General features: G+C 33.6%; 1 protein-coding gene across 2 annotated transcripts in view; it reads right to left on the bottom strand.

Moving 5' to 3' along the window:
* RB1 (RB transcriptional corepressor 1) overlaps positions 1-23,570 on the bottom strand; it is a 155,579-nt gene that overhangs the window by 109,262 nt on the left and 22,747 nt on the right. For both annotated transcript variants that reach the window (XM_046664255.1, XM_046664256.1), the window contains exons 3-6: positions 16,818-16,933; positions 12,870-12,989; positions 4,190-4,228; positions 3,361-3,428 (exon numbers count right to left, since the gene is read on the bottom strand). In XM_046664255.1, the coding sequence (XP_046520211.1) occupies positions 3,361-3,428; positions 4,190-4,228; positions 12,870-12,989; positions 16,818-16,933 (343 nt within the window). The remainder of the gene's footprint in view (positions 1-3,360; positions 3,429-4,189; positions 4,229-12,869; positions 12,990-16,817; positions 16,934-23,570) is intronic.

The following is a 23,570-nucleotide window of genomic DNA, read 5'->3' as shown; positions in this document are numbered from 1 at the left end:
TTTTTTTTTTGGCAAAAACTCAGATTTGAAATGTACAAAAACATAAATAAAAAAACATAGTTACAAAATTACAAATGAAGTATAAGTCTACCAGGAGAATTTTACATTGAGGTATTACTATAATTCAGTTCCTATATCTAAATTCATTTTGTTTTTTGCTTTTTTAAAACTACTTTCAGTTTTGGTAAGAGCTATAGAATTTAATACTTTTGAAAATAATTTTGAAATATATGTTAATCTTTAATTCTACTTATTTATGAAGCCTCATATATTTTCAATTTTAACCTCCCTCCAAAATATTACAACAACCAAAGCCATTAAGAAATAACAAAATTAGTATAAAACTGTAAAGTCATCTACAAGTAATTATTTAGCACAAAATTCTAAAAGTTAATATAATAAATATACAACTAGTGAGCTGTGAGGAAATAAATGCATATAATAAATACCTGAGGAAAAAATTAGTGTAGCTACACAAAATGTACAGATCATGATCAAATATAGCTATGACATATTTGCTTATGGCTCTATGTTGTGCATTATGTTTAAAAGACTCATTTTCTGTCTTCTTGGTATCTGACTGCTAAATCACTAATATCCCAACAAATACTGACGTATAGAAACCATGTGTGAAAACAGGTAACTGTGCATCAGGTAGCTTTTCTATATCTATAGGTATGGTGTAAAAATATGTTGGTAATATACTTAGAAGTTGTGAGGAAATACCATAGAGGTAAGAATTATATCAAAGACTTGTACGGGCCAGCCCCGTGGCCGAGTGGTAAAGTTCGTGCACTCCCTTTCGGCGGCCCAGGATTTCGCCGGTTCAGATCCTGAGCGCGGACGTGGCACCATTCATGAGGCCATGTTGAGTTGACGTCCCACATGCCACAGCTAGAAGGACGCACAACTAGAATATACAACTATGTACTGGGGAGATTTGGGGAGGAAAAAAAGCAAAAAAAAAAAGGACTTGTAGTTAAAAGTAGTACAGGGAAATCAGATCAAAGAATCTCTCTCCTCCAATATCTAATAAAATGAAAGGAAAAAATGTACTGGCTAAGTGCTAATACCAACACCAAATTTGAGAGAGACTGACTCAGAGAGTTTTCCTCTTTTTACTTGGAGGGAATAGAAATTGCAGATTAGAGAAGAGTAAAATGAAGGAAGTAAAGAACTATAGCTAACTTTCTAACAAACACAGAGACTCCAGTACATGCTCAATTGGGGAACAATCTAAATTCCAACACAATCCCATTATGGAAAGAGAGTACAACTGCCATTAGAAGTATTCTGTTTTAGACTTCATTCTAACAGAAATCTCAGAACAAAGACATATTCCAGATGAATTCTCCACTTTCTCCCTCACCCTCTGATTAAGTATAATAAGAAAGTCTTCTCTCATATTACAGCTCTTTAAGGAACACAGTAAGTCACAGATCAAGTGAAAAGTGAGTGGAGGTTTACTCACACACTACATCAGAGAAAACATAACATCACATCCCACACCAGAACAGAATAGAACATCACACCCCACATCAGAGAAAACAGACCATCAGGTCAGGGTTGCCCACATAAAGTCCCAGCAACATGGGAGGAAAGCACAGTAATTACACAAACATATTACAGAAAAGAAAAAAGAAAAAAAACAAATCACAACATAAGAAGGGGAAAAAATCAGATAGAGAACCCAATCTGGAAGATAATCTATTAGAAGAAAATGCTCTGTGAGCCCCTGCACTAGGAACTTAAAAATCACAAATTATATAAAAATAAGGAGGTAGACAAGCTAAGAAAACACTGAGGACCAAATAACACCATTACAAACGTAGTTTAGCTCAAAACAGAAGAAAGGCTTGAGATAAAAACAGTCAATGCATAAGAAAAGGACCAAAGACTAGAATGATATAAGATAGTACATATGGAGGACAAAAACAATCCAACCTAAGATGGTTAATATTCCTGAAACTTAACAGAATAGAATAGTACCTAATTGAATAGAATGATATTCAAAAATGTAGTAAGTTAAGTTTTTTCTGAAATGAAGTGCAGAACCTTCAGTTTAAAAAGGGATATAGCGTTCCAAGAAAAGCTAACACAGAATACTAAAAATCAAGAGATATCCTGGTTAAGGTACTGAACTTCAAATTATTTAAAAAAAAAAAAAAAATTCTTCAAGTATTCAGAAAGTAAACTAGGGGGGAAAGTTAGGTTAGCTTCAGATTTCTCAACAGCAATGTTCGATGCCAGAAAACAGTATCTTGAGGAAAACAAACATAACACAAGAATAGGATATACAGCCAAGTTGTCCTTCAAGTATAAAGACTATGCACATGATTCATAAACATGCCAAACATAGGAAATATGGCACCAAAAGACTTTTTTGAAAAACTCCTTCATGGTAAAATCCAGCCAGCTATGGATGAATCAAAATAAAGAACTCAGAAATGGAGAAGTTATGATACAGGAGTGATGATAAGCTTAGAATCCATTTAAATACAGAAGTGAGACTAAACAAGTGTGATAATTATAATTACAGAAGAGAATGTAAATGTTATAATCTTTGATAATGTAATGATAACAATAAAATGAGCAAATTTGAAAGTGGGGAATGGGGAGGTGACAGGAAGAGTGAGAATGCTAACATTCTTTTTCTTCAATGCAGATTAATAATATATCGCTTTAAAATGAAACACAAAGTTAAAAAAAAATTCTAACCTCTTAATTTTTTCATAATCTTAGAGAAATATTTTAGGAAATAATACTGCTTAAATGAAAAAACATCTAAATTTAAGCAATTCCTTCCGTTTCTCTTATTTTCTTCTACAAAATTCAAGTAAAATTAATTTTTATATTTTAAACACAGCACTATAATATGATCTTATTTTTAGAAAATTATATCTATTTGTGAATTCACTCCTCCATCCACCTTTTTTTTATCAAAATGTATGCACAAAAATATATCTGGAATGACAATCACATAATTTTAATGATGATTATTTCTGGGTGAGTTTTGCGCAATTTTTCTACATAGTTCTTGGTATTTTGCTGTATTATTTGAATTCTTTATGATGAGTATATATTATTTTTATAAAAACAGTAACATTATTCTTAAAAAAAGAAAGGAAGGAAGAGAGGATGAAAGAATACTAGAAACAGGAATGAAATGAGACATTCCCAAGGTTGCTTCCAGTACCAGAAATACAGGAACTTGCTAACAGTTCACAAGCCACAAGAGAGAACTGAGTGGGGGGAGGGAGGAGTTAATATTAAACTAAATAAAAAGTTTTGAGCTTACTCCAAAAGAAGTATCAATTATTACATTTGAAGTACCAGCACATAACAAACATCATGACTTACCTTTAGCTAGTAAAAATGTGATCCAAGAAACTTTTAGCACCAACAGAGAATTTATTTCAGTAGATATCCTAAGAAACAAACAGAAAGCAGAAAAAAAATTTTATACTGACAGTTTTCCAACTGTAGCTTTCTTAATTAGACTTGAGTTGACTACACAATAGGATATAGTCCATTTTAAATGCACAATCTATCCATGAACTCAATTTGTCTCAGTTCAGTTGGTGTTTTTACCAAGATATTTACATTCAGCCCCAAAGAGAAGTATACATTCTGTAAAGAAAATATTGACTATCTCAATTCTAACCGAAAAATATGCACAAGTAGTATACAAATGTACTTGGTTTACAATTACTTAATACTTTTCTGCTCTTTGTTTTCTAATTAAAATCAACACAGTCAGCAGAACAGAGGTTTGGGTGACCCTAGTTTACCAATTTAACACTATGCCTTGATAATTTTTCCATATTCACTCGCTTGCTGGAATTAACACAAAAATTATGCTCTGCGTCTTCGTTAATAAAGTGCCTATAATGGACCCTCAATAAAGATTTAGACAATGAATTTGCATTTTTCCCAGAGATGGTGTTGCACTGAATCAACTTCCACCTTATTAGTTCTCCCTTATAGTAAAAGGCACATATTTCATACAATTTTCTTTGTGATAAGATGAATAATATGCATGAAGGTTAAATCTATGACCTTAATGTATGAAGTAGCACACTATAAACAATCAAACTAATCCTGACATTATCAACATTCTTGGGATTATTCCAGAAAAAATCTTTTAAGAAAACCGAAAGTGAAAAATAACATGCTCTGAACTACTTACGAACTGCTGGGTTGTGTCAAATATATACGTTCACATGTCCTGAAAGAAAGAATGAATTATATTAACATTATGGTTTTTTTTAAGTTACTTTTTAATTTTTTTCATAATTCTGAAAACAATTTTATCATGTTTTATTCATCTCATTTTAAGAAGTATACATTTTAAAACAAAAAAGTATAGCATTATTAAACAAAGTTAAAGATTTTTCCAACTTACGACATTTCACTCATCACTGTAATATCTAATTACAAAAGGACTGGATTCCATATTGTGCATTTATGACTCAGAATACATTTTGTAATTGAATCTTGATCTCATTAGAATCCCAGATCAAGTCATAAAAGCCTATTTAATACTTTCACTAAAACAATACAATTGAAAAGTACTACAAAACCTACTTGTTTAGAACAATGAGTTCTGGAATTGCATAGTAAGGATCTCCACAGACCTGCTTGCCAGTGTAATAACTATAACTGGTGAAAATTATTTTTGAAAAAACCATTTAAACTCTATGGAAATTTTCTTAAGGGCATGCAGCAAAAAAGAAAACATTTCTTCAAGAAAATCTACTACATCTTGGTAAGAACAATAACAGGCTGTGGAATTCAAGGCAAAACTCACTTAGTCTTCCTCTCCAGCTCAGGATAACAAAGGTCTACCCCAGGCATGTACAGCCAAGACACAGGGCTGCTGTTTCCCCAGCTCCCAGCCTAAGACTATCTCTCTGGGAAGAGTAGGCTATCAGCATTTCTCATCACCTCCAGCTCTGTGTTGCAGAAGGTCTATCCCAGGCAGGAGGAGCTGAGAGGTCTGGGACTACCTTCTTCCACTTAGACCCACTCATAGGGCAAGAGTTCTACTCCAGGCACAGCAGATCAAGAACACTGGGGCCCTGACTTCCCTTGCCACATTTAGCTCACAGGACAGAGGTTTTGGACAAGAAATGCAATCAGAGAAGACCAGGGGCTATCACCTCTTCTCAGTGGCCCCATTCTTAGAGGTGCCATTCCAAGAAAAGGAGTACATGTCCCCACCCTGACCTCCTGAGCAGTGGCACAGTAGTGTCACCCAGGGGAGAAGCAGTCCTTAAGAATAGAGAGCTCTAAAGATCTCCCCAAGGGAATTAAGTTCATTTGGAATGGAGTATGGGGATGTTCAAGGTTAAGAGCACCAGTGACAACCAAAAGATTTCAGTGGTAAGCAAGTAAGAGGAGGCTGGTAGCTCAATGAGAGCAACAAGCTAAATCCGAGAGCATCTAGGAGAGAACCAGAGAAAGAAACAGCTAGGAAGAGCTCTCCGGGGGTCAGAACAAGCCTCAAGGCTGGCCTCAAAGACCATTCCCGCAAAGAGAGCCAAATTGAATGGATCTGAATGTGAAGCAATTTGTGACCCAGGGCATTGTCAAAAACAATAAGCAATCAGTCAGCAATTAGTGGAAGTAACAGTTAGGTATGAATATCAATAGAAACAGCTTAACAAGAGAGATGTGGGAAAAAGTCAAAGAAAACCCTGCTAAAGCCACTGTCACCTCAGAGTAACTGTGCACATGCCCAAGGCTACAATGAGAAGCAATACCAGAGGCTACACACTGTGTAAGAAATAGACTTCACTGAAACAATATGCTAAGCCACTAAACAAATAAGCAAGAAAATAAGAGCAAATCCCAGAAGGGAGGAGAATCTAGTACCTAGGGTTACTACAATGTTATCAAAAATGTCCAGTTTTCAAAAATTAATATGAAATATGCAAAGAAGCAGGAAAAGTGTGACCCCTTTATAGGAGGAAAAAAAAGCAGACAACAGAAACTGCATTAAACAAAGCCCAGTTTTCAGGCTTAACAAAGACTTCAAAGCAGCCTAATATAAATATGTTCAAAGAACTAAACAAAATCACACCTAAGAAGAAAGAAAGCTATGCTGACAATGGCTCATCCAACAGAGAATATCACTAAAAAGAGACAAATTATTTTAAAAGAACCAAATAGAAATTTGAGTTGAAAAGTATAATAACCAAAATTAAAAAGTCACTAGAGGGGCTCAACAGTAGATCTGAGCTGGCAGAGAAAAGAACAACTAAACTTGAAGATAGATCAAAAGAGATTATGTACAAATAATCTGAAGAACAAAGAGAAAAAGAGAAGAAAAACAAAGAGGCTCACAAAAATATAGGACACCAAAAAATAGACTAATATATGTGTGATGGGAGTACCAGAAAGACAGGGAAGAGGGGAGAAGGGAGCAGAAAAAAATATTTAAAGAAATAACAGCTGAAAACTTCCCAAATCTGACGAAAAACATTAATCTACACATCCAAGCAACACAAAAAACTCCAAGTAGGATGAACATAAAGAGATCCACACACAGACATATCATAGCAAAAATGTTGAAAGACAGAGAAAATCTTGAAAGCAGCAAGAGAAAAATGATCACATACAAAGGAACCCAATAACGTTAACAGCTGACTCTTCATTATAAACAATGGAGATCATAAAGCAGTGGGATTACACATTCAAACTGCTGAAAGAAAAAAACGTCAACCAAGAATCATATACCCAGCAAAACTATCTTTCAAAAGTGAAGGTAAAATAAAGACATTCCCAAACAAAAACAGAGAATGTGTTGATAGCAGACTCACTTTACAAGAAATACTAAAAGAAGTTCTTGGGGCCAGCCCCGTGGCTGAGCAGTTAAGATCGTGCACTCTACTTTGGTGGCCCAGGATTTTGCTGGTTCGGATCCTGGGCACGGACATGGCACTGCTCATCAGGCCACGTTGAGGCGGCGTCCCACATGCCACAACTAGAAGGACCCACAACTAAAAATATACAACTATGTGCTGGGGGGATTTGGGGATTAAAAAAGCAGAAAAAAAAAAAAAGAAGATTGGCAACAGTTGTTAGCTCAGGTGCCAATCTTAAAAAAAAAAAAAAAAAGGAAGTTCCTCAGGCTGAAAACAAGTGATCCACATGAAAAAACAAAGTGCACTGGGAAAGGTAATTATGTTATTATAAAAGAAGGTATATTTGCATATTTCTACACCTTTGTCCTAATTGATGTAAAAAGCAACTATGTAACACAATATGTATGTAATTGTATTTTTGGGCCTATAACATATAGAAATGTAATGTATTTGACAAGAGTAGCACAAAGGAGATGGGTGGGATCAAAGCTGTATTGGAGTAAACAAGTAACACTAGATGGTAAATCAAATCTGTGGGAAGAAAGGAAGAGAACAAGAAATAGTAAACAAGAAGGTTAATATGACAAACTCTATAAACATACACTTGCTCTCCTTTATACTCTCAACTACTTTAAAAGACATACAACCCAAATGTCTATAATCTGATGAATGGATAAATATAATGTGGTTTAGCCATACAATAAAATACTATTCCCTAATAAATATTAATGAACTATTGAAACATGCTATAACATGGATGAATCATGAAAACATTCTAAGTGAGAGAAGCCAGTGACAAAAAACATGTAAATCAAAAATTTATATAGAGAAAACTACTATCTTATAGTAAAAGGCAGACAGTGAAGCCTGATACCTTAGGGTTACTGTACATATTCAATAAGAACATGATTATTCTTCAACCTTGTTCTCAATACAAACACAGATGAAAAGAAGTTAATCTTGTTAATTTGCTATTTTTCTTCTTTAATCTGAGAGGTGACTCAATGATCACGAGGATTTACAGAGCTTGTTTTGCAGAAGAAAGAGAATGCCTTTAAGGAAGTTACGATCACCAGATAACCAGCCCCCAGCTGCCACTGACACCCAGAAGTATGATTGCCCAAGGGCTTAGCCGGAGTGAAAAGCAATTTCTCCATTTGTTTCTCCAAAACTCCTCCTCTTAAGCCCCTTAGCTTTATAAAGACCCCTGATTTCTTCTTTCCTTAAGGTGGATTTGAGAGAACCTATCCTCTCACCTTCTCGTTTTGGCCAATTCATAAACTTTTCTCCATCTCCAAGCCCTGATGTCTCAGTGATTGGTTCATATTGCACACAAACTTGAGATTAAGAGGTTTAGTATCAATAGTAATCAAGAAGGAATTTGTGTAATTATAGAAGAGATGTTTAACATCAGATGCATTGCTTTATATAATTTTGTAATTTAATGGAACCCAGAATAGAATGCCTTCATAGAATAAAGATAATTATTCAGTATAAATACGTGCTGTCTTTTATGTTAGCCACAAGCATCTGTGGCTACTAAACACCTGAAATGTAGCTAGTCCAAGTGAAGTTGTGCTATAAACGTAAAGTACACACTGAAGTATTCCAAAATACTTAGTATGAAAAAAAAGAATGGAAAATATCTCATTAATAACATTCATACTGGTTTCATGTTTTCTTATTGAAATATAATTCACATAACACAAAATTCACCATTTTGAAGTGTATACATTCAGTAGATTTTATTATATTCACTTTGTTATGCAACCATCATGACTATCTAATTCCAGAATACTTTATCACCCCAAAAAGAGACCCCATACCTATTAGCAATTACTCCCCATCCCTTCACTTCCCATTCCCTGGCAATTACTAATCTACTTTCTGTCTCTATGGATACGCCTATTCTGGACATTTCACATAATGGAATACAGGGCCTTTTTTGTCTGGCTTCTTTTACTTAGGTTAATGTTTTCAAAGTTCATCCATGTTGTTGCACATACTATATTTATAGTCCCTTTTATGGCTGAACAATATTTCATGATTGGATATACCACATTTTGTTTATCCATTCATCAGTTGACAGACACTTGGTTGTTTTCACTATCAGCTATTATAAATAATGCTGCTACGAACATTTGTGTAAAAATTTTTGTGTGAACGATACATGTTGAAATGAGATATTCTAGGATATATGGGTTTAATAAAATGTTACAATTAATTTCACTTGTTTCTTTTTACTTTTTGTCATGTAGCTACTAGAATATTTAAAATACATGGCTTGCATTATTATATTTCTATGGGACAGCACTAATGCAGCAGCTAATAACAGCTTTAAAAGCTACCATTTATTATCACTTAGTGTGTGCCAGGAGACAAGCCAACCAGTAACACTATCTTACTTAATTCTTATAATTATCCTGCAAGGAAAGTATTATTAGCTATATTTTACAGATTGAAATTAGAGTTTAGAAAAGTATCTTTCCCTAGCTCGCACAGTCAATAAATGACAAAATTAATATTCATATCTAGATCTGTTTAGCTTTTCTAAAGTTATCATAATCACTAAAGCACATTTATATATATATATATATACACACACACACACTTATATCTATACATACATACAATCTACCTTGAAATAACAGGCTTTGCTACCACAGTTAATCTTCCCAATTGCTCTTCAGAAAAATGTACAAATAAGATAGAAAAAACCCTGTGGATCCACTTCAAGGCCAGTGAACACTAAATTATTTCATACACTTAGTCAATAAAAATTCTAAATCCCTTTTACAAAGGCCTGAGGAAACTTTTAAGGCCAAACCTGACTATGTCACTCCCCAACTTAAAATCATTCAATAACTCTCCATCACCTTCAGGGCAAAATCTAAGCTCACTATCAATCTGATCCCTTCCTATATTTCAGCCATTAGCAATAGCAAAGTACATCACGCTACTGCTTTGGCTTTGTACACAGGGTAATCACTCTGCATAGGATGCTGAGTCCCAGTTCCTACACATTTTGCTTAGTGAGTTTCTATTTATCCTTTAAACTCTATTCAGACACTGCCTCCTTCTATAGTTTTTTTCTTGATCAAAAACACCCCATAATCCCCCTTCTTGCCCTTAAACATACATAATATTTTGCCTACTATATAATTTCTACTTCTTACATATAATCTTCTACAACAGTGTATCACATGCATCGTTGCACTTATTTTTATTAAAAAATAATTTATTTATTTACTATAAGATTCTAGATGATCATAGTGTCTTATGATTTTGTATCCCCAAAATCTAACAAGTAGCCAGGTACTAAGTCACTTACTTACTTAATGCTTACTGTAGTTTTTTAATTTATCTGCAATAAAACAGCTGATAGCCTAGAGTTTCTTAAAGTATATTCCACAAAACACTGCTTCCAGAAGATTTTAATTAATGTTATATACATATAAACATATATTAGTAGACGATTAAATTTAGGAAATGCTGAACTCAACAGATTCAACAGATTTTATTATACAGGACTTCTAAGAACCTTGGGTTGCCAACGTACATTGTGACTCTTTAAGGGGGATATACAGTATGCAAGTTTTCCCAAATCTGGCCAGAAATTTTTTTGTTTTAAAAACTAACATTCATGGAAAATTTACTACGTTTATGCCAGGCACTGGACTCAGCACCATCCATGCATTATCTCATTTAATACATTAAAAAATCTAACAGGATGGCACTATTATCAACTCAATTTACACATTAGAAAACTAACCACTAAAGTTAGGTAATTTAAGTTGTCCAACATCACACAGTACATGTTGGAGCCCAGACTAGAATCCAAATCTGTCTGACTCAAATTAAGCTCTCCTAGAGCCTCCCTTTTTTGATAGGGCATCATACTACTGTTTTGAAGAAAATTCTTTGAGAACTCTGATCTTGTGTCCTATTTACTAACCTGAAATAACCAGTGTTTACAGCGGCCTAAAGGAAAAACACAGGGAATGGGAGGTAGGAAGAACCTAAGCACCTTAGAATTGTCCACACAACAGCACACTTTCTAACTTTCTTTTCTAATTCTCCCTTAGTTGCCAGGAGAATCATAAATACAATGCAACACTAGAAGGTTTGATGGGTAAAGAAAAGAGGTAAAACAGAAACAAATATCCAAGCAGATTTCTGATCTCAAATAGCAGAGTAAAAAACCTAGAAGTATCCAGTTAAAATTATTACTGTAGGAAAAAAAAATCAAGACTTCACTCCAAACTAAAATTCTATATTTAGAAAAAACCTGATAACTATAGAGTTTGAGGCACCAGTTTTTACAGACTAGATTTTTCTTAAATGCTGGCTTAGAGAAGTTTTTTCTTATTTTATTATACAGGTAAAACATCCTCCTTAGAAATGTAAGCTACTCATATAAAACCTCAGTTAACATTTTGGTATTCTTCTTTCTAGTCATTTTATTCAATGAGTCAGTGTCTAGGTTTATTCTGCAGTTATAATCACAGTATATCCTGCTTTATTTATTTAAATTAGAAGCATTTTCCCCATGTTGTTATTATTCCTCATCAAATTTTATTTTATACTTATAATATTTAATGTTTAAATTATATTTTGTTTACTTCAGTCATGCATAAATAGGCTGTTTCCAATTTTTCAGTGATCTTAATATTGCAATAAAAATCTCTAAAGCTCTCTTGTATTTAGGTTAGTATTTTTAGGATAAGCTCTTAAGATATGAGTTAAAAGGTTGTAAACAAATTTAAGGGACAAAAAGCACTTAGAAAGTCCCTGTTAGATTAAAACAATAAAAAGTAAGACAAAAAATTATATATACAAGATTACATAGAGTAGATTACTCTATGTAATACAATATCCAAAGCAAAGAAACATTCTAAAATGTGAAACTGATTATCTCCAGTGTTAAAATTTGGGGTGATCCATATTTTCTTATTTATGCCCGTCTGTACTTTTTTCCAAGTACTGTACAATTAATTCACATGCTTTATGCAAATTACTTATTTTTTTTAATAAAAAAAAATTCCCTTTTTTCCTCTGCAAAGAGCTTCTACTCTATTCAAGAAAGGACCAAAGAAAATAATGATGGTCAATGCTACCATATCACAATTAAAAACCAGGAGCAAGAAAAATTCCTTCAAAAGCCCTAAGCCAATCTTTGAGTTTTCTCATTCTCATTTTTCTCATTCTTCATCAGACCCGTGAATTTTTAGTGACATATCAACCAAAAAGGAAAGGAAAAATAGAAGCATCCTCCTGGGAAGATGCTTCCTTCCAGCTCTATCTGCATACTCATTCCCCCTAGAATATTTTAAAACAAGTCTCTTTTCCCATTCTCCCTTTTCAACTGCTTATTTAAGTAAAACATTAACTTTCACATTCTCTTACCTAAATGAGATGAGCCCCAAAATGAACATCATAACAGGCACATGCCAAATTACGGACTGTACCACTGGGAGTGAGGACTTGAATAAAAAGCACATTAAAAACCTAACCCAAGTTTATCTGCATTTCATCATTTCCCCAGCTGAACAGTAATGAAATGTCTTCTAAACCACCACTGGGAATACAAATCATAACTCGGTAGTATAGGTCACATACACCTTCCATTGCCAGTATGTTTTCTCTTTCTAAACTAAGTAACACCATCAGGAAGAAGTTTAATTTAGGTTACTCTTCCATTTAAACTAGAAGTCTTCTGACAGAGAAGGGTAAAGTGGGAACTAAGCTTAAAGTTTGTTAAAACAAATGAGAAACATGGAAGGATAGTAAAATAGTCAATTTTGGAGGAAATATTCAGAATGCACATGATTAGGTAAATAAGAAAGCTAAGAATTAATAAGAAACTAATAGCAAAGTGAATAAATCTAAAGGGTAATACTTAATAACTTTACTAAATATGTCAATGTTCCTAGATGGACTCTAATCACGAACAATGACATGAAAAACCAGGGTATAATCCTAATAAAACTTTTACTTTACCTTTCTAATTTGCTGTAGAGTGCACATAATACATTATACTTCTTCAACAGTCTTGACATAGCATTATCAACTTTGGTACTGGTATCAATTTCTTTTAGTAAGTCAAAGAATTTATAGACACTGCAAAGGAAAAAAATAGAAAAAAGTGAATCAGTAACTTAAAGAATTCATTTTATTTCATTTTCAAAGCACAGACATTTCAATTCAAAATATTATTAACTCTACACCCAATCACTATTATATCCTTTGGAAGAAATTACTTTTTGCATTTTACTAGAATTTGAAGAGGAAAACATCATCTAGTCCTCAACCTACACCCCTATATCTATATGCCTACGTCCACTTCTATTTATTGTCAAGAATATGGAAAAAAAGAAGAGTTATGAAAGACGCATACATATGTATTTATTTCTACATCTATCTGTAAGTTTTTATAACCATAAGTTCCTATCCATTTATCCAATTCCAACACAAAACCACATGGTTCATTCTGGTGTTTCCCTTTCCATATTTACAACTCTTCTTTGACAGTGAGAAACCTGGAATCTGTTTATCTTTAATCTGTTTACTCATTTAATCAATCCCCTTGTATGTAACAACCTTCCATCTCCAAAGCTACTCATTCCCCAACCTGGGCACTCTCCTCTCCTGCTTGCACTGACTCTCCAAACTAGCCTGCCCTCACCCTTCCAAATGGACACCTTCCTCACACTAGTAGGACTCCGACTTCCCACCCTAGACTGCCCTCACCTCACATGTGCCATGACTCCCTACACCAGCTACCTGCACACCCTGCTTGGTCTCTGACACTGCACACCAAGCAGCCCACATCAGCTTCCCCCCACCCCACCCCTATGTGGATGCCCTCCGCACTCCACTTTGGCTCTAACATCCCTCTCTGGTCCCGTGGCTTTCCCCCACCAGACATACATATATCTACTTCACCCCATCAACGGCTTAAGGACTGAATTGTAGAAGGGAAAAGGAAAACTGATTAAAAATTTTAAGTTGTTTAAATAATGACTAAATCATTCTTTACTGTTTTTTATAAAAATTAACCTATTTGAAATATCAATATATACATTTTTCACTACTGAAAAATAGGTGATTAAAGATAGCAATCATCAACTGCACCTCACACACTCATTTCTAATCAAGTTTGTCTAATGAATTTTTCCAAAGGAGCTAAGCGAACTAAAGGGTAGTCACTGGACCCACATATAGGCTGTCTAGGAACCAAAGAGTTATAGGTTTCCTTCCAAAAAATGGGCTGAACCACTCAAGACATTTGTCTCAAGAACTAGAAATATAAAAGCTTCAGATAATCAGTAGAGTGCACAGAACCAAAACAAAGGTTATTAAAAGTTCCTGAGATATAAAAGGGACTCGGGTAGCCACGACAAGCTATCTGGAAAAGCAAATAAATAAGGAATAGAAATGATATGGAGTAGATGATCAGGATGCTGACTATAAAAGAGAATCAGGCAAATGCACAGATACATCCAGAGAAAAAGAATCAATCTTACAATAGCATTTACTCAAGAACTACTCTCAGTTCCAGTTTTTATGAGATATATGGCAATACCTATCCATGGAGCATCATGAAAACTGCGAATTGTTACCACAAAGCCTTCTTTCTCTAGGGGTAACTTAAGCGAGTCTCTATCCCTTCTATAGAAAGAAAAAGAGAAAGAAGGAAGGTGAGAGGGAGAGAAGGGAGGGAAGAAAGGGAGGCAGGCAGGCAGATAGGCATAAAAAGCCATAATTAAGACACATAGATCTGTAGATAACTACATAGTCTAGAGCAGTGGTCCATGGATTGAAACTGGTCTGTGAACTGTTTGTTACCAGACCATAATTAAATAAATGCAGAAATTAAGAGAAAGCAGTTAAAAAGTTCTACGGCAATTTGACACAATTTTATGCCTGCTGAAAATAATAAAAACTTTGGTCTTGTGTTTAGTATGATTGTTTCATTTTTCTATTAATGAATTTATATTATAGTTTTTAAAAATATCAGTTTATGACACTCTGGAAATAAAAGAAACCAGTCCTTCACCAAAGCATGTTTAAGCAGCACTGGTCTGGATAACATTCCTGGATAGATATCAGAACACTGAGATGCTCTAAGAAAAAGTTTTACCAAATACATTATTATACTTATTGTAGGGAGACTATTTATGACATGCCCAACTTATAAATCAGCGTTGCTCTATGAATACTCAGGAAAGGAGTTTAGGAAAAGCTTTGCTGGGAAAATTCTTTCATCTTACAGATAAATGACATAATAGCCTTTCTCTATCAAATTTATTTAGCACTGCATGAAGAGCTATATAACTGTATTGCAGTCATCTATTTAATTTTTATCTTCCCTACTGGATTGAGGTTTTTGGGTTTTTTTTTTTTTTTAATTTTATTTTTTTCCTTTTTCTCCCAAAGCCCCCTGGTACACAGTTGCATACTTTTTTTTTCAGTTGTGGGTCCTTCTAGTTGTGGCATGTGGGACGCCGCCTCAGCATGGCCTGATGAGCGGTGCCATGTCTGTGCCCAGGATCCGAACTGGCGAAACCCTGGGCCGCCGAAGCAGAGTGCACAAACTTAACCACTCGGCCACGGGGCCGGCCCCAAGGATTGAGTTTCTTGAGGTCAGAGACTATTTCTCACCTCTGCACCATTAGAACCTAGCACAGTATCATGGTGCCTAACAGTTTTTTGTTTTCTTTCCTTCCTTCTTTTGTGAGCGGAGACCATGTGGTGGGTAAGAGATCAAGATCTCATCAATACCTACAGTGTTTCAGGCCTTGATGCTATGAACTATATACCTCTCTATTATAAGTTATTTAACTCTCATAATTCTATGTAGCTAATATCTTCATTTCACAGATGAGGAACCTAAGCTATCTACTCCAAGTCCTACAGCTTATAAAACAACAGAGCCCAGATTTAAACTCAGTCTAGCTTAACCCAAACATCCATATTCTTTCCAATCCTCTGAGGCCGCTAAAACATTTTCTGAATGAACAAATAAATTAATGTAGAAATTTACTTATATGTTTATATTACTTTTCAGCTTATAAAAACTATTTTGATTTGGTGATTTTATTTAATAAAGTTAAACTGTGAAATCTCTGAAGAGTAAACCAATTCTAATTCAATAGGTAAATATGAACATACAAGGCCCTTGTTTCCACATTTTACTTAGAGGTAGTAAGAAAAAGCGTTACCAAAAAATGCAACAATTTAATTTATCTTATTTAAATAAAACACCAATTACGTTCAATTCCAGATGAGTTTATCCAAGAAGAAACATATACTACTATCTTTTTGGTAAAATTATTTACTGTTACAGTTCATAAATATGCTGCAAACGAAATGACTAAGTTCCAGAAGGCTTCTCAAGATAAAGTTCATGAGTTATTGGAAATAAATTACTAAACTCTTGTTATAAGGCATATGAGCTCAAACACAAACATTAACTAAATAACTACTGGGGCCAAGTATTGTAATGAATACTTAACTGAATATATAATCTCATAAAGTATATAATGCACATATTTAAAAATCTTAAAATTTAATAAATTTTAACTAAATTCCTTTAAGATAGACTCACACTACCTTTATAAAGATTTTAATATATAATAAGTCTACTTTATAAGTCCTTGCCTTTTTTGTCCACTTTATCAACAGCTACAATTAAGAAGGTTACAGATAGTGAGAGACATGATGAAAATTTTTCCCAGGACACAACTACTACATTTTTAAGAAAGTACAGCATAAATACACTTTCATTAAGGTCTCCATGAGAAAACGACAGTTCAGTAGTTGACCTAAATCCTTTATGTTTTATATAATTTTAGCATTTCTCACTAATTCTCTGAAGTCTAGTGAGAATGTTCACAAGCAGTTTTCTTTAATGGCAGAGGTCCATACTGATGTAAGAAATTTTACCTGGTTTCTATGTTTTTCTGTAGCTCAGTAAAAGTGAAGGGCATCTCATCTAGGTCAACTGCTGCAATAAAGATACAGATTCCCCAAAGTTCCTTTTTCTTTTGCATATAACCTTCCTGGGAACAAAAAAAAAAATGGTTTAAATATTTCATTAAATCATTCACACACTGGGTACTGTGTTAAAATTGTCTGTGATTTTTTTTCTTATTCAGCATAACAAAATAAATGTGCTTTTAAATCCTTATGATGACATACACTTGAGAGCATTTAATTCTACATTAATAACAAACACTTAAATTTTATATTGTAAGGCAAAAAAATTTCTAGGAAGATCAAAAAGTTAAATTACAACTTACTGTGGAAAACTTAGGGGTCAGTTCTTTGAAGTAAATATTTTCATTTTTCAATAATCCAATGTCATCAAAGTCAAGTTAAAAGATTTTATAGTCCGTAACATAAATTGTTTTAAAAAAAAAGCCCACTTTTTAAATTTATTATCCTCCTTTGGTCCTAATTCATTCATTCTTTTATGAGTCTATTGTTTCAAGCATTTTTTAACCTTGTGAAATTCATATCTTTCAGTGCCATATTTGCCTTCTTTGTGAAACGGAAATAATAATACACACCTTACTTTGTAAGAATTAAATGAGATTATATACAGAAAGATCTTAGCATAATTCCTGGCATATAATTAGTACTCAATGAGTGATGGCTTTCATTATCATTGGAATATTTTTTCATTATCATTAGAATACTTATTTTCCCTAAAAATATATATCACTGTCTAAAAATGTAAGTTTTGTATGTAAAATTTGGATTACATTAAATTGAAAACAAAAGAAATACCAAATTATCTGATATTCTGTTAAACAACTGGAACTACTTGCTTACTCTTCATTGGAGATTACGACAGAGCTGAAAAGTATGTGATGCAATTTTACATTGTTTTAAAATCTCAATTATATAAAAGCTTTCAGAAAAGAACTGTTCTGGGTTATCAAATTTTACAGATAATAAAAAGCTTATCACTGTCCAACTCTAAACTTTTCCTTACTTTTAGCTACTTGAGAAACAAATACTTTAAAACTTATATTACAGCTATATACCCACCAAAATGGCTAAAATTAAAAAGACTGACAATATCAAGGGTCGATGAGGATGTAAAGCAATGCAACACTCAAACATTGCTGGTGAAAATGTAAAATGGTACAACCATTTTGGAAGACTAGTTTGGCAAGTTTTGTTTTGCTTTGTATTTTGGTGAGGAAGATTTTCCCTGAGCTAACATCTGCGCCAGTCGTCCTCTATTTTGTATGTAGGACGCCACCACCACAGCATGGCTTGATGAGCTGTGTACAGGTCCACACCCAGGATCTGAACCAGTGAACCCCAGGCCGCCAAAGTAGGGTATGCAAACTTAACCACTACACCACCAGGCTGGCTCCTGGCAAGTTCTTACGAAGTTAAATATATACCTTCCATAACAGTTAGCAATTCCACTTCCAGATATTTACACCGAAGAGAAATGGAAACTTTGTACATGAATGTTAATAGCAGCTTCATTCATAAAAACCAAAAACTAGAAACAATCCAATATCTACTAACAGATGAATAGATAAATTGTTGTGGTATAGCCATACAATGGAATGTTATTCAAAAATAAAAAGGAAAAGTATTAATAAATACAACATAGATAAATCTCAAAATTATTACACTGAGAAAAATATGCCAGTTACAAAAAGGTACATATTATGTGATTCCTTTCATATGAAATTCTAGAAAAGGCAAAACTAATCTTTAATGTCAGAAAAGTCAGTGGCTGCCTGGGGACAGGAGGGAGGTGTTGGGGAATGACTACAAACGAGGAGAGAATTTTCTGGAGTAATCAAAAATTTCTATATATTAATGGTGGTATTTACATGGTTGAACATGTTTGCCTAAACTTACTGAATTATTCACTTAAAACTGGTGATTTTAACATATGTAAACTATACCTCAACAAATTTGATTTCGAAACTGTATTACATACTTACTATTTCTGAAACTGAACATACAAAGTATACATTGCTTGAGTGTTATAATGACTAAGTATTAAGTACATTCTATTCTAATAAAACGAATGAACATCAACTTTTGTATATGTGTTTATACTAATATGGTCAATTTCTCAGGAACTACTAAGATGTAAAAAAAGGTGGTTTGTCTCTATAATAAATAACCCCAACTACCATGCTTTGTGAATTCTTATGCTTACTTACTTCTCATCATGTTTTTGGTTTGCTTCTTTGCTCTCAGGCTATCCCTGTCGAACCTAATTGCTCTCAATGTGTCTGCTTTCAGCAACTCAAGTCTTTTTTTTTTTTTTTCCTACTCTTTTAAAGGTTGGGAAATGAAGTAACTAAAGTTATTAAAACTGAGTACATTGTTTACTCATTTTTTAAAACAGCAAACTTTATTAGGACATAGCCAACATAATTCAACACAAGTTCATTTGAAGTGATAAAATTCCTAAATGAAACATTACATAAATAGTTTCTGATTTTTAAGGACCTGAGAAACTTTCCTAAGAGCAAAATGTGTTCTTTATTTCAGATGATTTATAAAGCCTGTTGTTATTGTTGTTGTTCTAGCTGCATTCCAATTAACTCTATATTTAGATAAAGTGGTTTTTCTTCTTCCTACATGTTTATCTATGGAAGAAAAATAAACGTTTCTTCTAAATTTGACTATTAAATATTAAATATTTTAGTCATCTATATTTGATTTTGTTCTTCAGGGGAAACTAGATTACAGATGAGACCAATGTTACAAAACTGGATGATTCATTCACATGCAAATATTTTTGTGTATCTATGCAAAGGAAATGATGAATTCCAACTAGAAGAGTCCTAGCAGTAGAATTTCTAATTAAAGTATTTAAGATTATATATATATATATTTATATGAAAAGGGCTTGCATTTTAGTTGTAATGAATAATATCCCATTTGGTCTCATCTTATACCTGGATGCCACCAAGATTTGCTAGAGGGAAAAAATTTACAAAGCCATGAAGGTTACAATCAACTACAAAATTCTACTCTATAAGCATTTTGCTCGCTTTTTAAAACAACAGATTTTATTAGGACACAGACAAGACAATTTAACACAAAGTCATTTGATATGATAAACGCCTAAATGAAAAAAATCAGTCTAACCACCAAATTTAATATTATTTAAAAACCATACCTTTATTTTCATACACGTTTCTTTGTATCTTCCAGTTTGTTTTTATCTTCCAAAATTTGAGATCTCTAGTAATTTTTCAAGAAATATTCACTATGCAACTGCCATGGTTATGACTTCAGGGATACGGCAGTAAAAAGAGAAACAAAAACAAATTCCCTGTCTTCCTGGGACTTACACTCTTATTATTTATGTTAAGAACATGGATTTTGGTGTCAAACATTCAAGAGTTTGAATATATATTCTAGTTGTGTATCTGTGGGCAACTTGCTTAAGTCTAATTAAACCTCAGTTTCTACTAAAATAGGATGACAACAATGTCCAAGCACAGAGTCATCATGAAAATTAACAGTGAGAATGCTCTTAAGTAATCAGCATGGTGCCTGGCATTGTACGCAATGAATCAGAGTTAACTAGCAGCAGCAGCATTACTATTATCAGGGAATGTAGCACTCATTCCACTACACCACATCAGTCTCAACACTATCCATCATCTGACCTTTTCCATACCATAAATATCTATCCTGGGGAATAATGGAATTTTGTGTTTTTGTTTTCGTTTTTTAAGAAATAGGGTTTATTGACCCCCCCCACCCGCGCCCCCAGGAAGTTGACATATTTTCAGTTCTTCTTCCCGAATGTCATACAAATGAAATCATACAGTCTGTAGCCTTTTTCATCTGGCTTCTTCCACTTAGCATAATACTTCTGAGGGCTCATCCATATTGTTGTAACTATTAGTATTTATTCCTTTTAATTGTTGAGTAACATTTCACTGTATGAATATGCCACAATTTGTTTATCCAAGCCAAGAGTTGAATACAATGTTATGAATAAGGCTACTAACCCCAGCCCTAACTATCCAACTACATGTCTTTAAGCGGATGTAAGTTTTCATTTTTCTTAGACAAATACCAAGTTGGGGAATGGCTAACTTCTATGTTAAATGTAAATTTAAATTTACAAGAAACTAACAAACTGTTTTCCAATATAGCTGTACCATTTTGCATTCCTACAAGCAATGAATAAGAGTTCCAGTTGCTTCAGATCCTCACCAGCACTTAGTTTTTGTTTGTTTTTTGCCATTCTAGCAGGTGTGTGGTGGTGCATTTTCCCAAGGACTAATGACACTGAGTATTTTTTCAAATCTTACTTAACATCCACATTTCTTATTTAGTGAAGAGTCTTTTCAAATCTTTTTGCCAATTTTCTATTCAGTTATTTGTCTTATTGAACAGTAAGTTATTTACACATTCTGGATTCAAATCTTTAACAGATACGTGTTTTGTAAAAATTTTCACCCAGGCTGGGGCTTATTATTTTCTTGAATGGTATATTTCAAAGAGTATAAGTTTTTAATTTTGATGAAGCTGAATTTATTAATTTTTTCTTTTAGTTCTTTTCGATAGTATTCTCTTCAATACTATTCTTTTATAGATAGAAGAATACTATTCTTCTATTCTTTTCGATAGTATTACCTATGAAATCTTTGCCTAACCCAAGATCACAAAGATTTTCTCCTATATCATCTTCTACAAGTTTACGTCCATGATTCATTTGAGGTAATTTTTATAAATGGTGCAAGGTAAAGACTGAAGTTTATTTTTTGTATGTGGATGTCCAATTGCTCCAGCATCATTTATTGAGAGAAATATCCTTCCTCCATTGAATTACCTTTGCACTTCTGTGTGTATAAACTAACTATATATGTGTGGACTCTATTTCTGGATTCTCTGTTCTGTTCCATTGACTTACTTGTCTTTCTTTTCACCAATACTACAACATCTTGATTCCTGTAGCTTTACGTGTTTTATTCTTTTTTAGTCCAGTTTGATTCAAGATTTTTCGATCTGAAAAGGTCATCTGATTTACCTCTCACTGTGCAGATTAAGAAATTAAAAACTAGAGTTGAGACTTGTTCAACACAGCCAGTCAACACCACAGACCTAAAACCCAAGTTTCCTAACACTCAATTTAGTATTGTTACATTTCTTTAAGAATATTTCCTTATTAAATTTCTGCATTGATGTTCCTAACATTTTCACTACTATAATCCTTACTCTCATCACCCCACCAAGAGTTCTGTACTCTTAACTATTTTACTATTATGTACTCTTTATTTTCTATTTTATTGAGAAGGTTAAAGAATCACAATACCTAAAGCCTCAACAGTCTTCTCCACATCAAATAATTTCTAATTCCCATATCTTCCAGTCTTCCTTAAAATGTCTCTGCATCTTCATTTATAAGTTGTTCTTCTCTTCTGATTTTGACAAATGGACATTTTCCTCCACTCTCAAATTAACAACTCTAATCTGCCCCCTACCTCCCACTTTGGATCACATTGCCTTTCATCTCCTTCAAGACCTAGTTTATTAATTCCTCCCCCTGTCTTTTATAATTTCTCTAACAGTTTTCTAAGAGCTCCTTCCCCTTTGCTCACAAATAAGTGTCTATCACCTTAAGAAAATAATAATAACCTATCCCTCTATCCTTGGACCTTAACAAGCTACTGTCCTCACCACACATACAAACCTCTCACTGTTCTCACTATTCACACACACACTCTCACATTATACACATACTGCATCCACTGGACACATACGCTCACTATACAAGCACTATTCTACTGAGGCTCTTCTCTAAGTCTTCAAAGATCCCTCTTTTTCTAAATTGAATGGCCGTTTTTTGGTTTCATTCACAAAGATCTCTATGCAGTATCTGAAGCTGTGGTAACGGAACTTTTTTCCTTACCTTTTAAAATACTCTAACATCCTCACTCTCTTTTCTTTCTCTCTCACGACTTTTTCATTTTTTCCTAACTCCAAGGACTTTTTCCACCACCCTCTGTTTTCCTCAGCAATCTCATCCACTTCTATAACACCCTCATCACTACCGTACAGAGGATTCACATAGCTCATCCTGCTTTCCAGCCCCGACTGCTCTCTCGAGATTCAGGCCTTATTTTCCAAAGGCAATGTACAACGTAACATCTGTAACTGATGTGTTTTCTTGAAAATTCAGACAAGTCTTATGAAAAGGGCTCAGAACAGCAGCTTAAAAATTAATACAGAAGAAAAGTATTATCCAGCCAATCACCAAAAAGAAATAAAACATAAAGAAAAAAAAAATGGGCATAAGACAAGAATAAGCATTTTGCAAAAGTAGTACTTTCCAACAAACATATTTTGAAAATACTGAAACTCAGAACAGTGTCAACTGAAGGACATTTTATTAATACGCATCAAGATCCTCAAGAGTTTGATTTTATATCTAATAGTTATCCAATAAAAATAACTGGAGAGCTGAGTCAAGATTTAGTGTAATACATGTTCAAACAATTATTTATAATAGCAAAAATAGTGGGAAAAGCCTAAATATCTTAAAATGGAATGGTTAAATAAATTATGATAGAGTTATATCATGGAATAATACAAAACCTTTAAAGCATTTCAAAGATTATAAGGAAATGGGAAAATAACAAAGATACCTTAAGAGAAAAAACTACCAGAATGCAAAATTCTGTGTAT

This window comes from Equus quagga, chromosome 6 (genome assembly GCF_021613505.1).
Source record: "Equus quagga isolate Etosha38 chromosome 6, UCLA_HA_Equagga_1.0, whole genome shotgun sequence".
NCBI lineage: Eukaryota > Metazoa > Chordata > Mammalia > Perissodactyla > Equidae > Equus > Equus quagga.
This window is presented reverse-complemented; position numbering and strand designations above follow the sequence as displayed.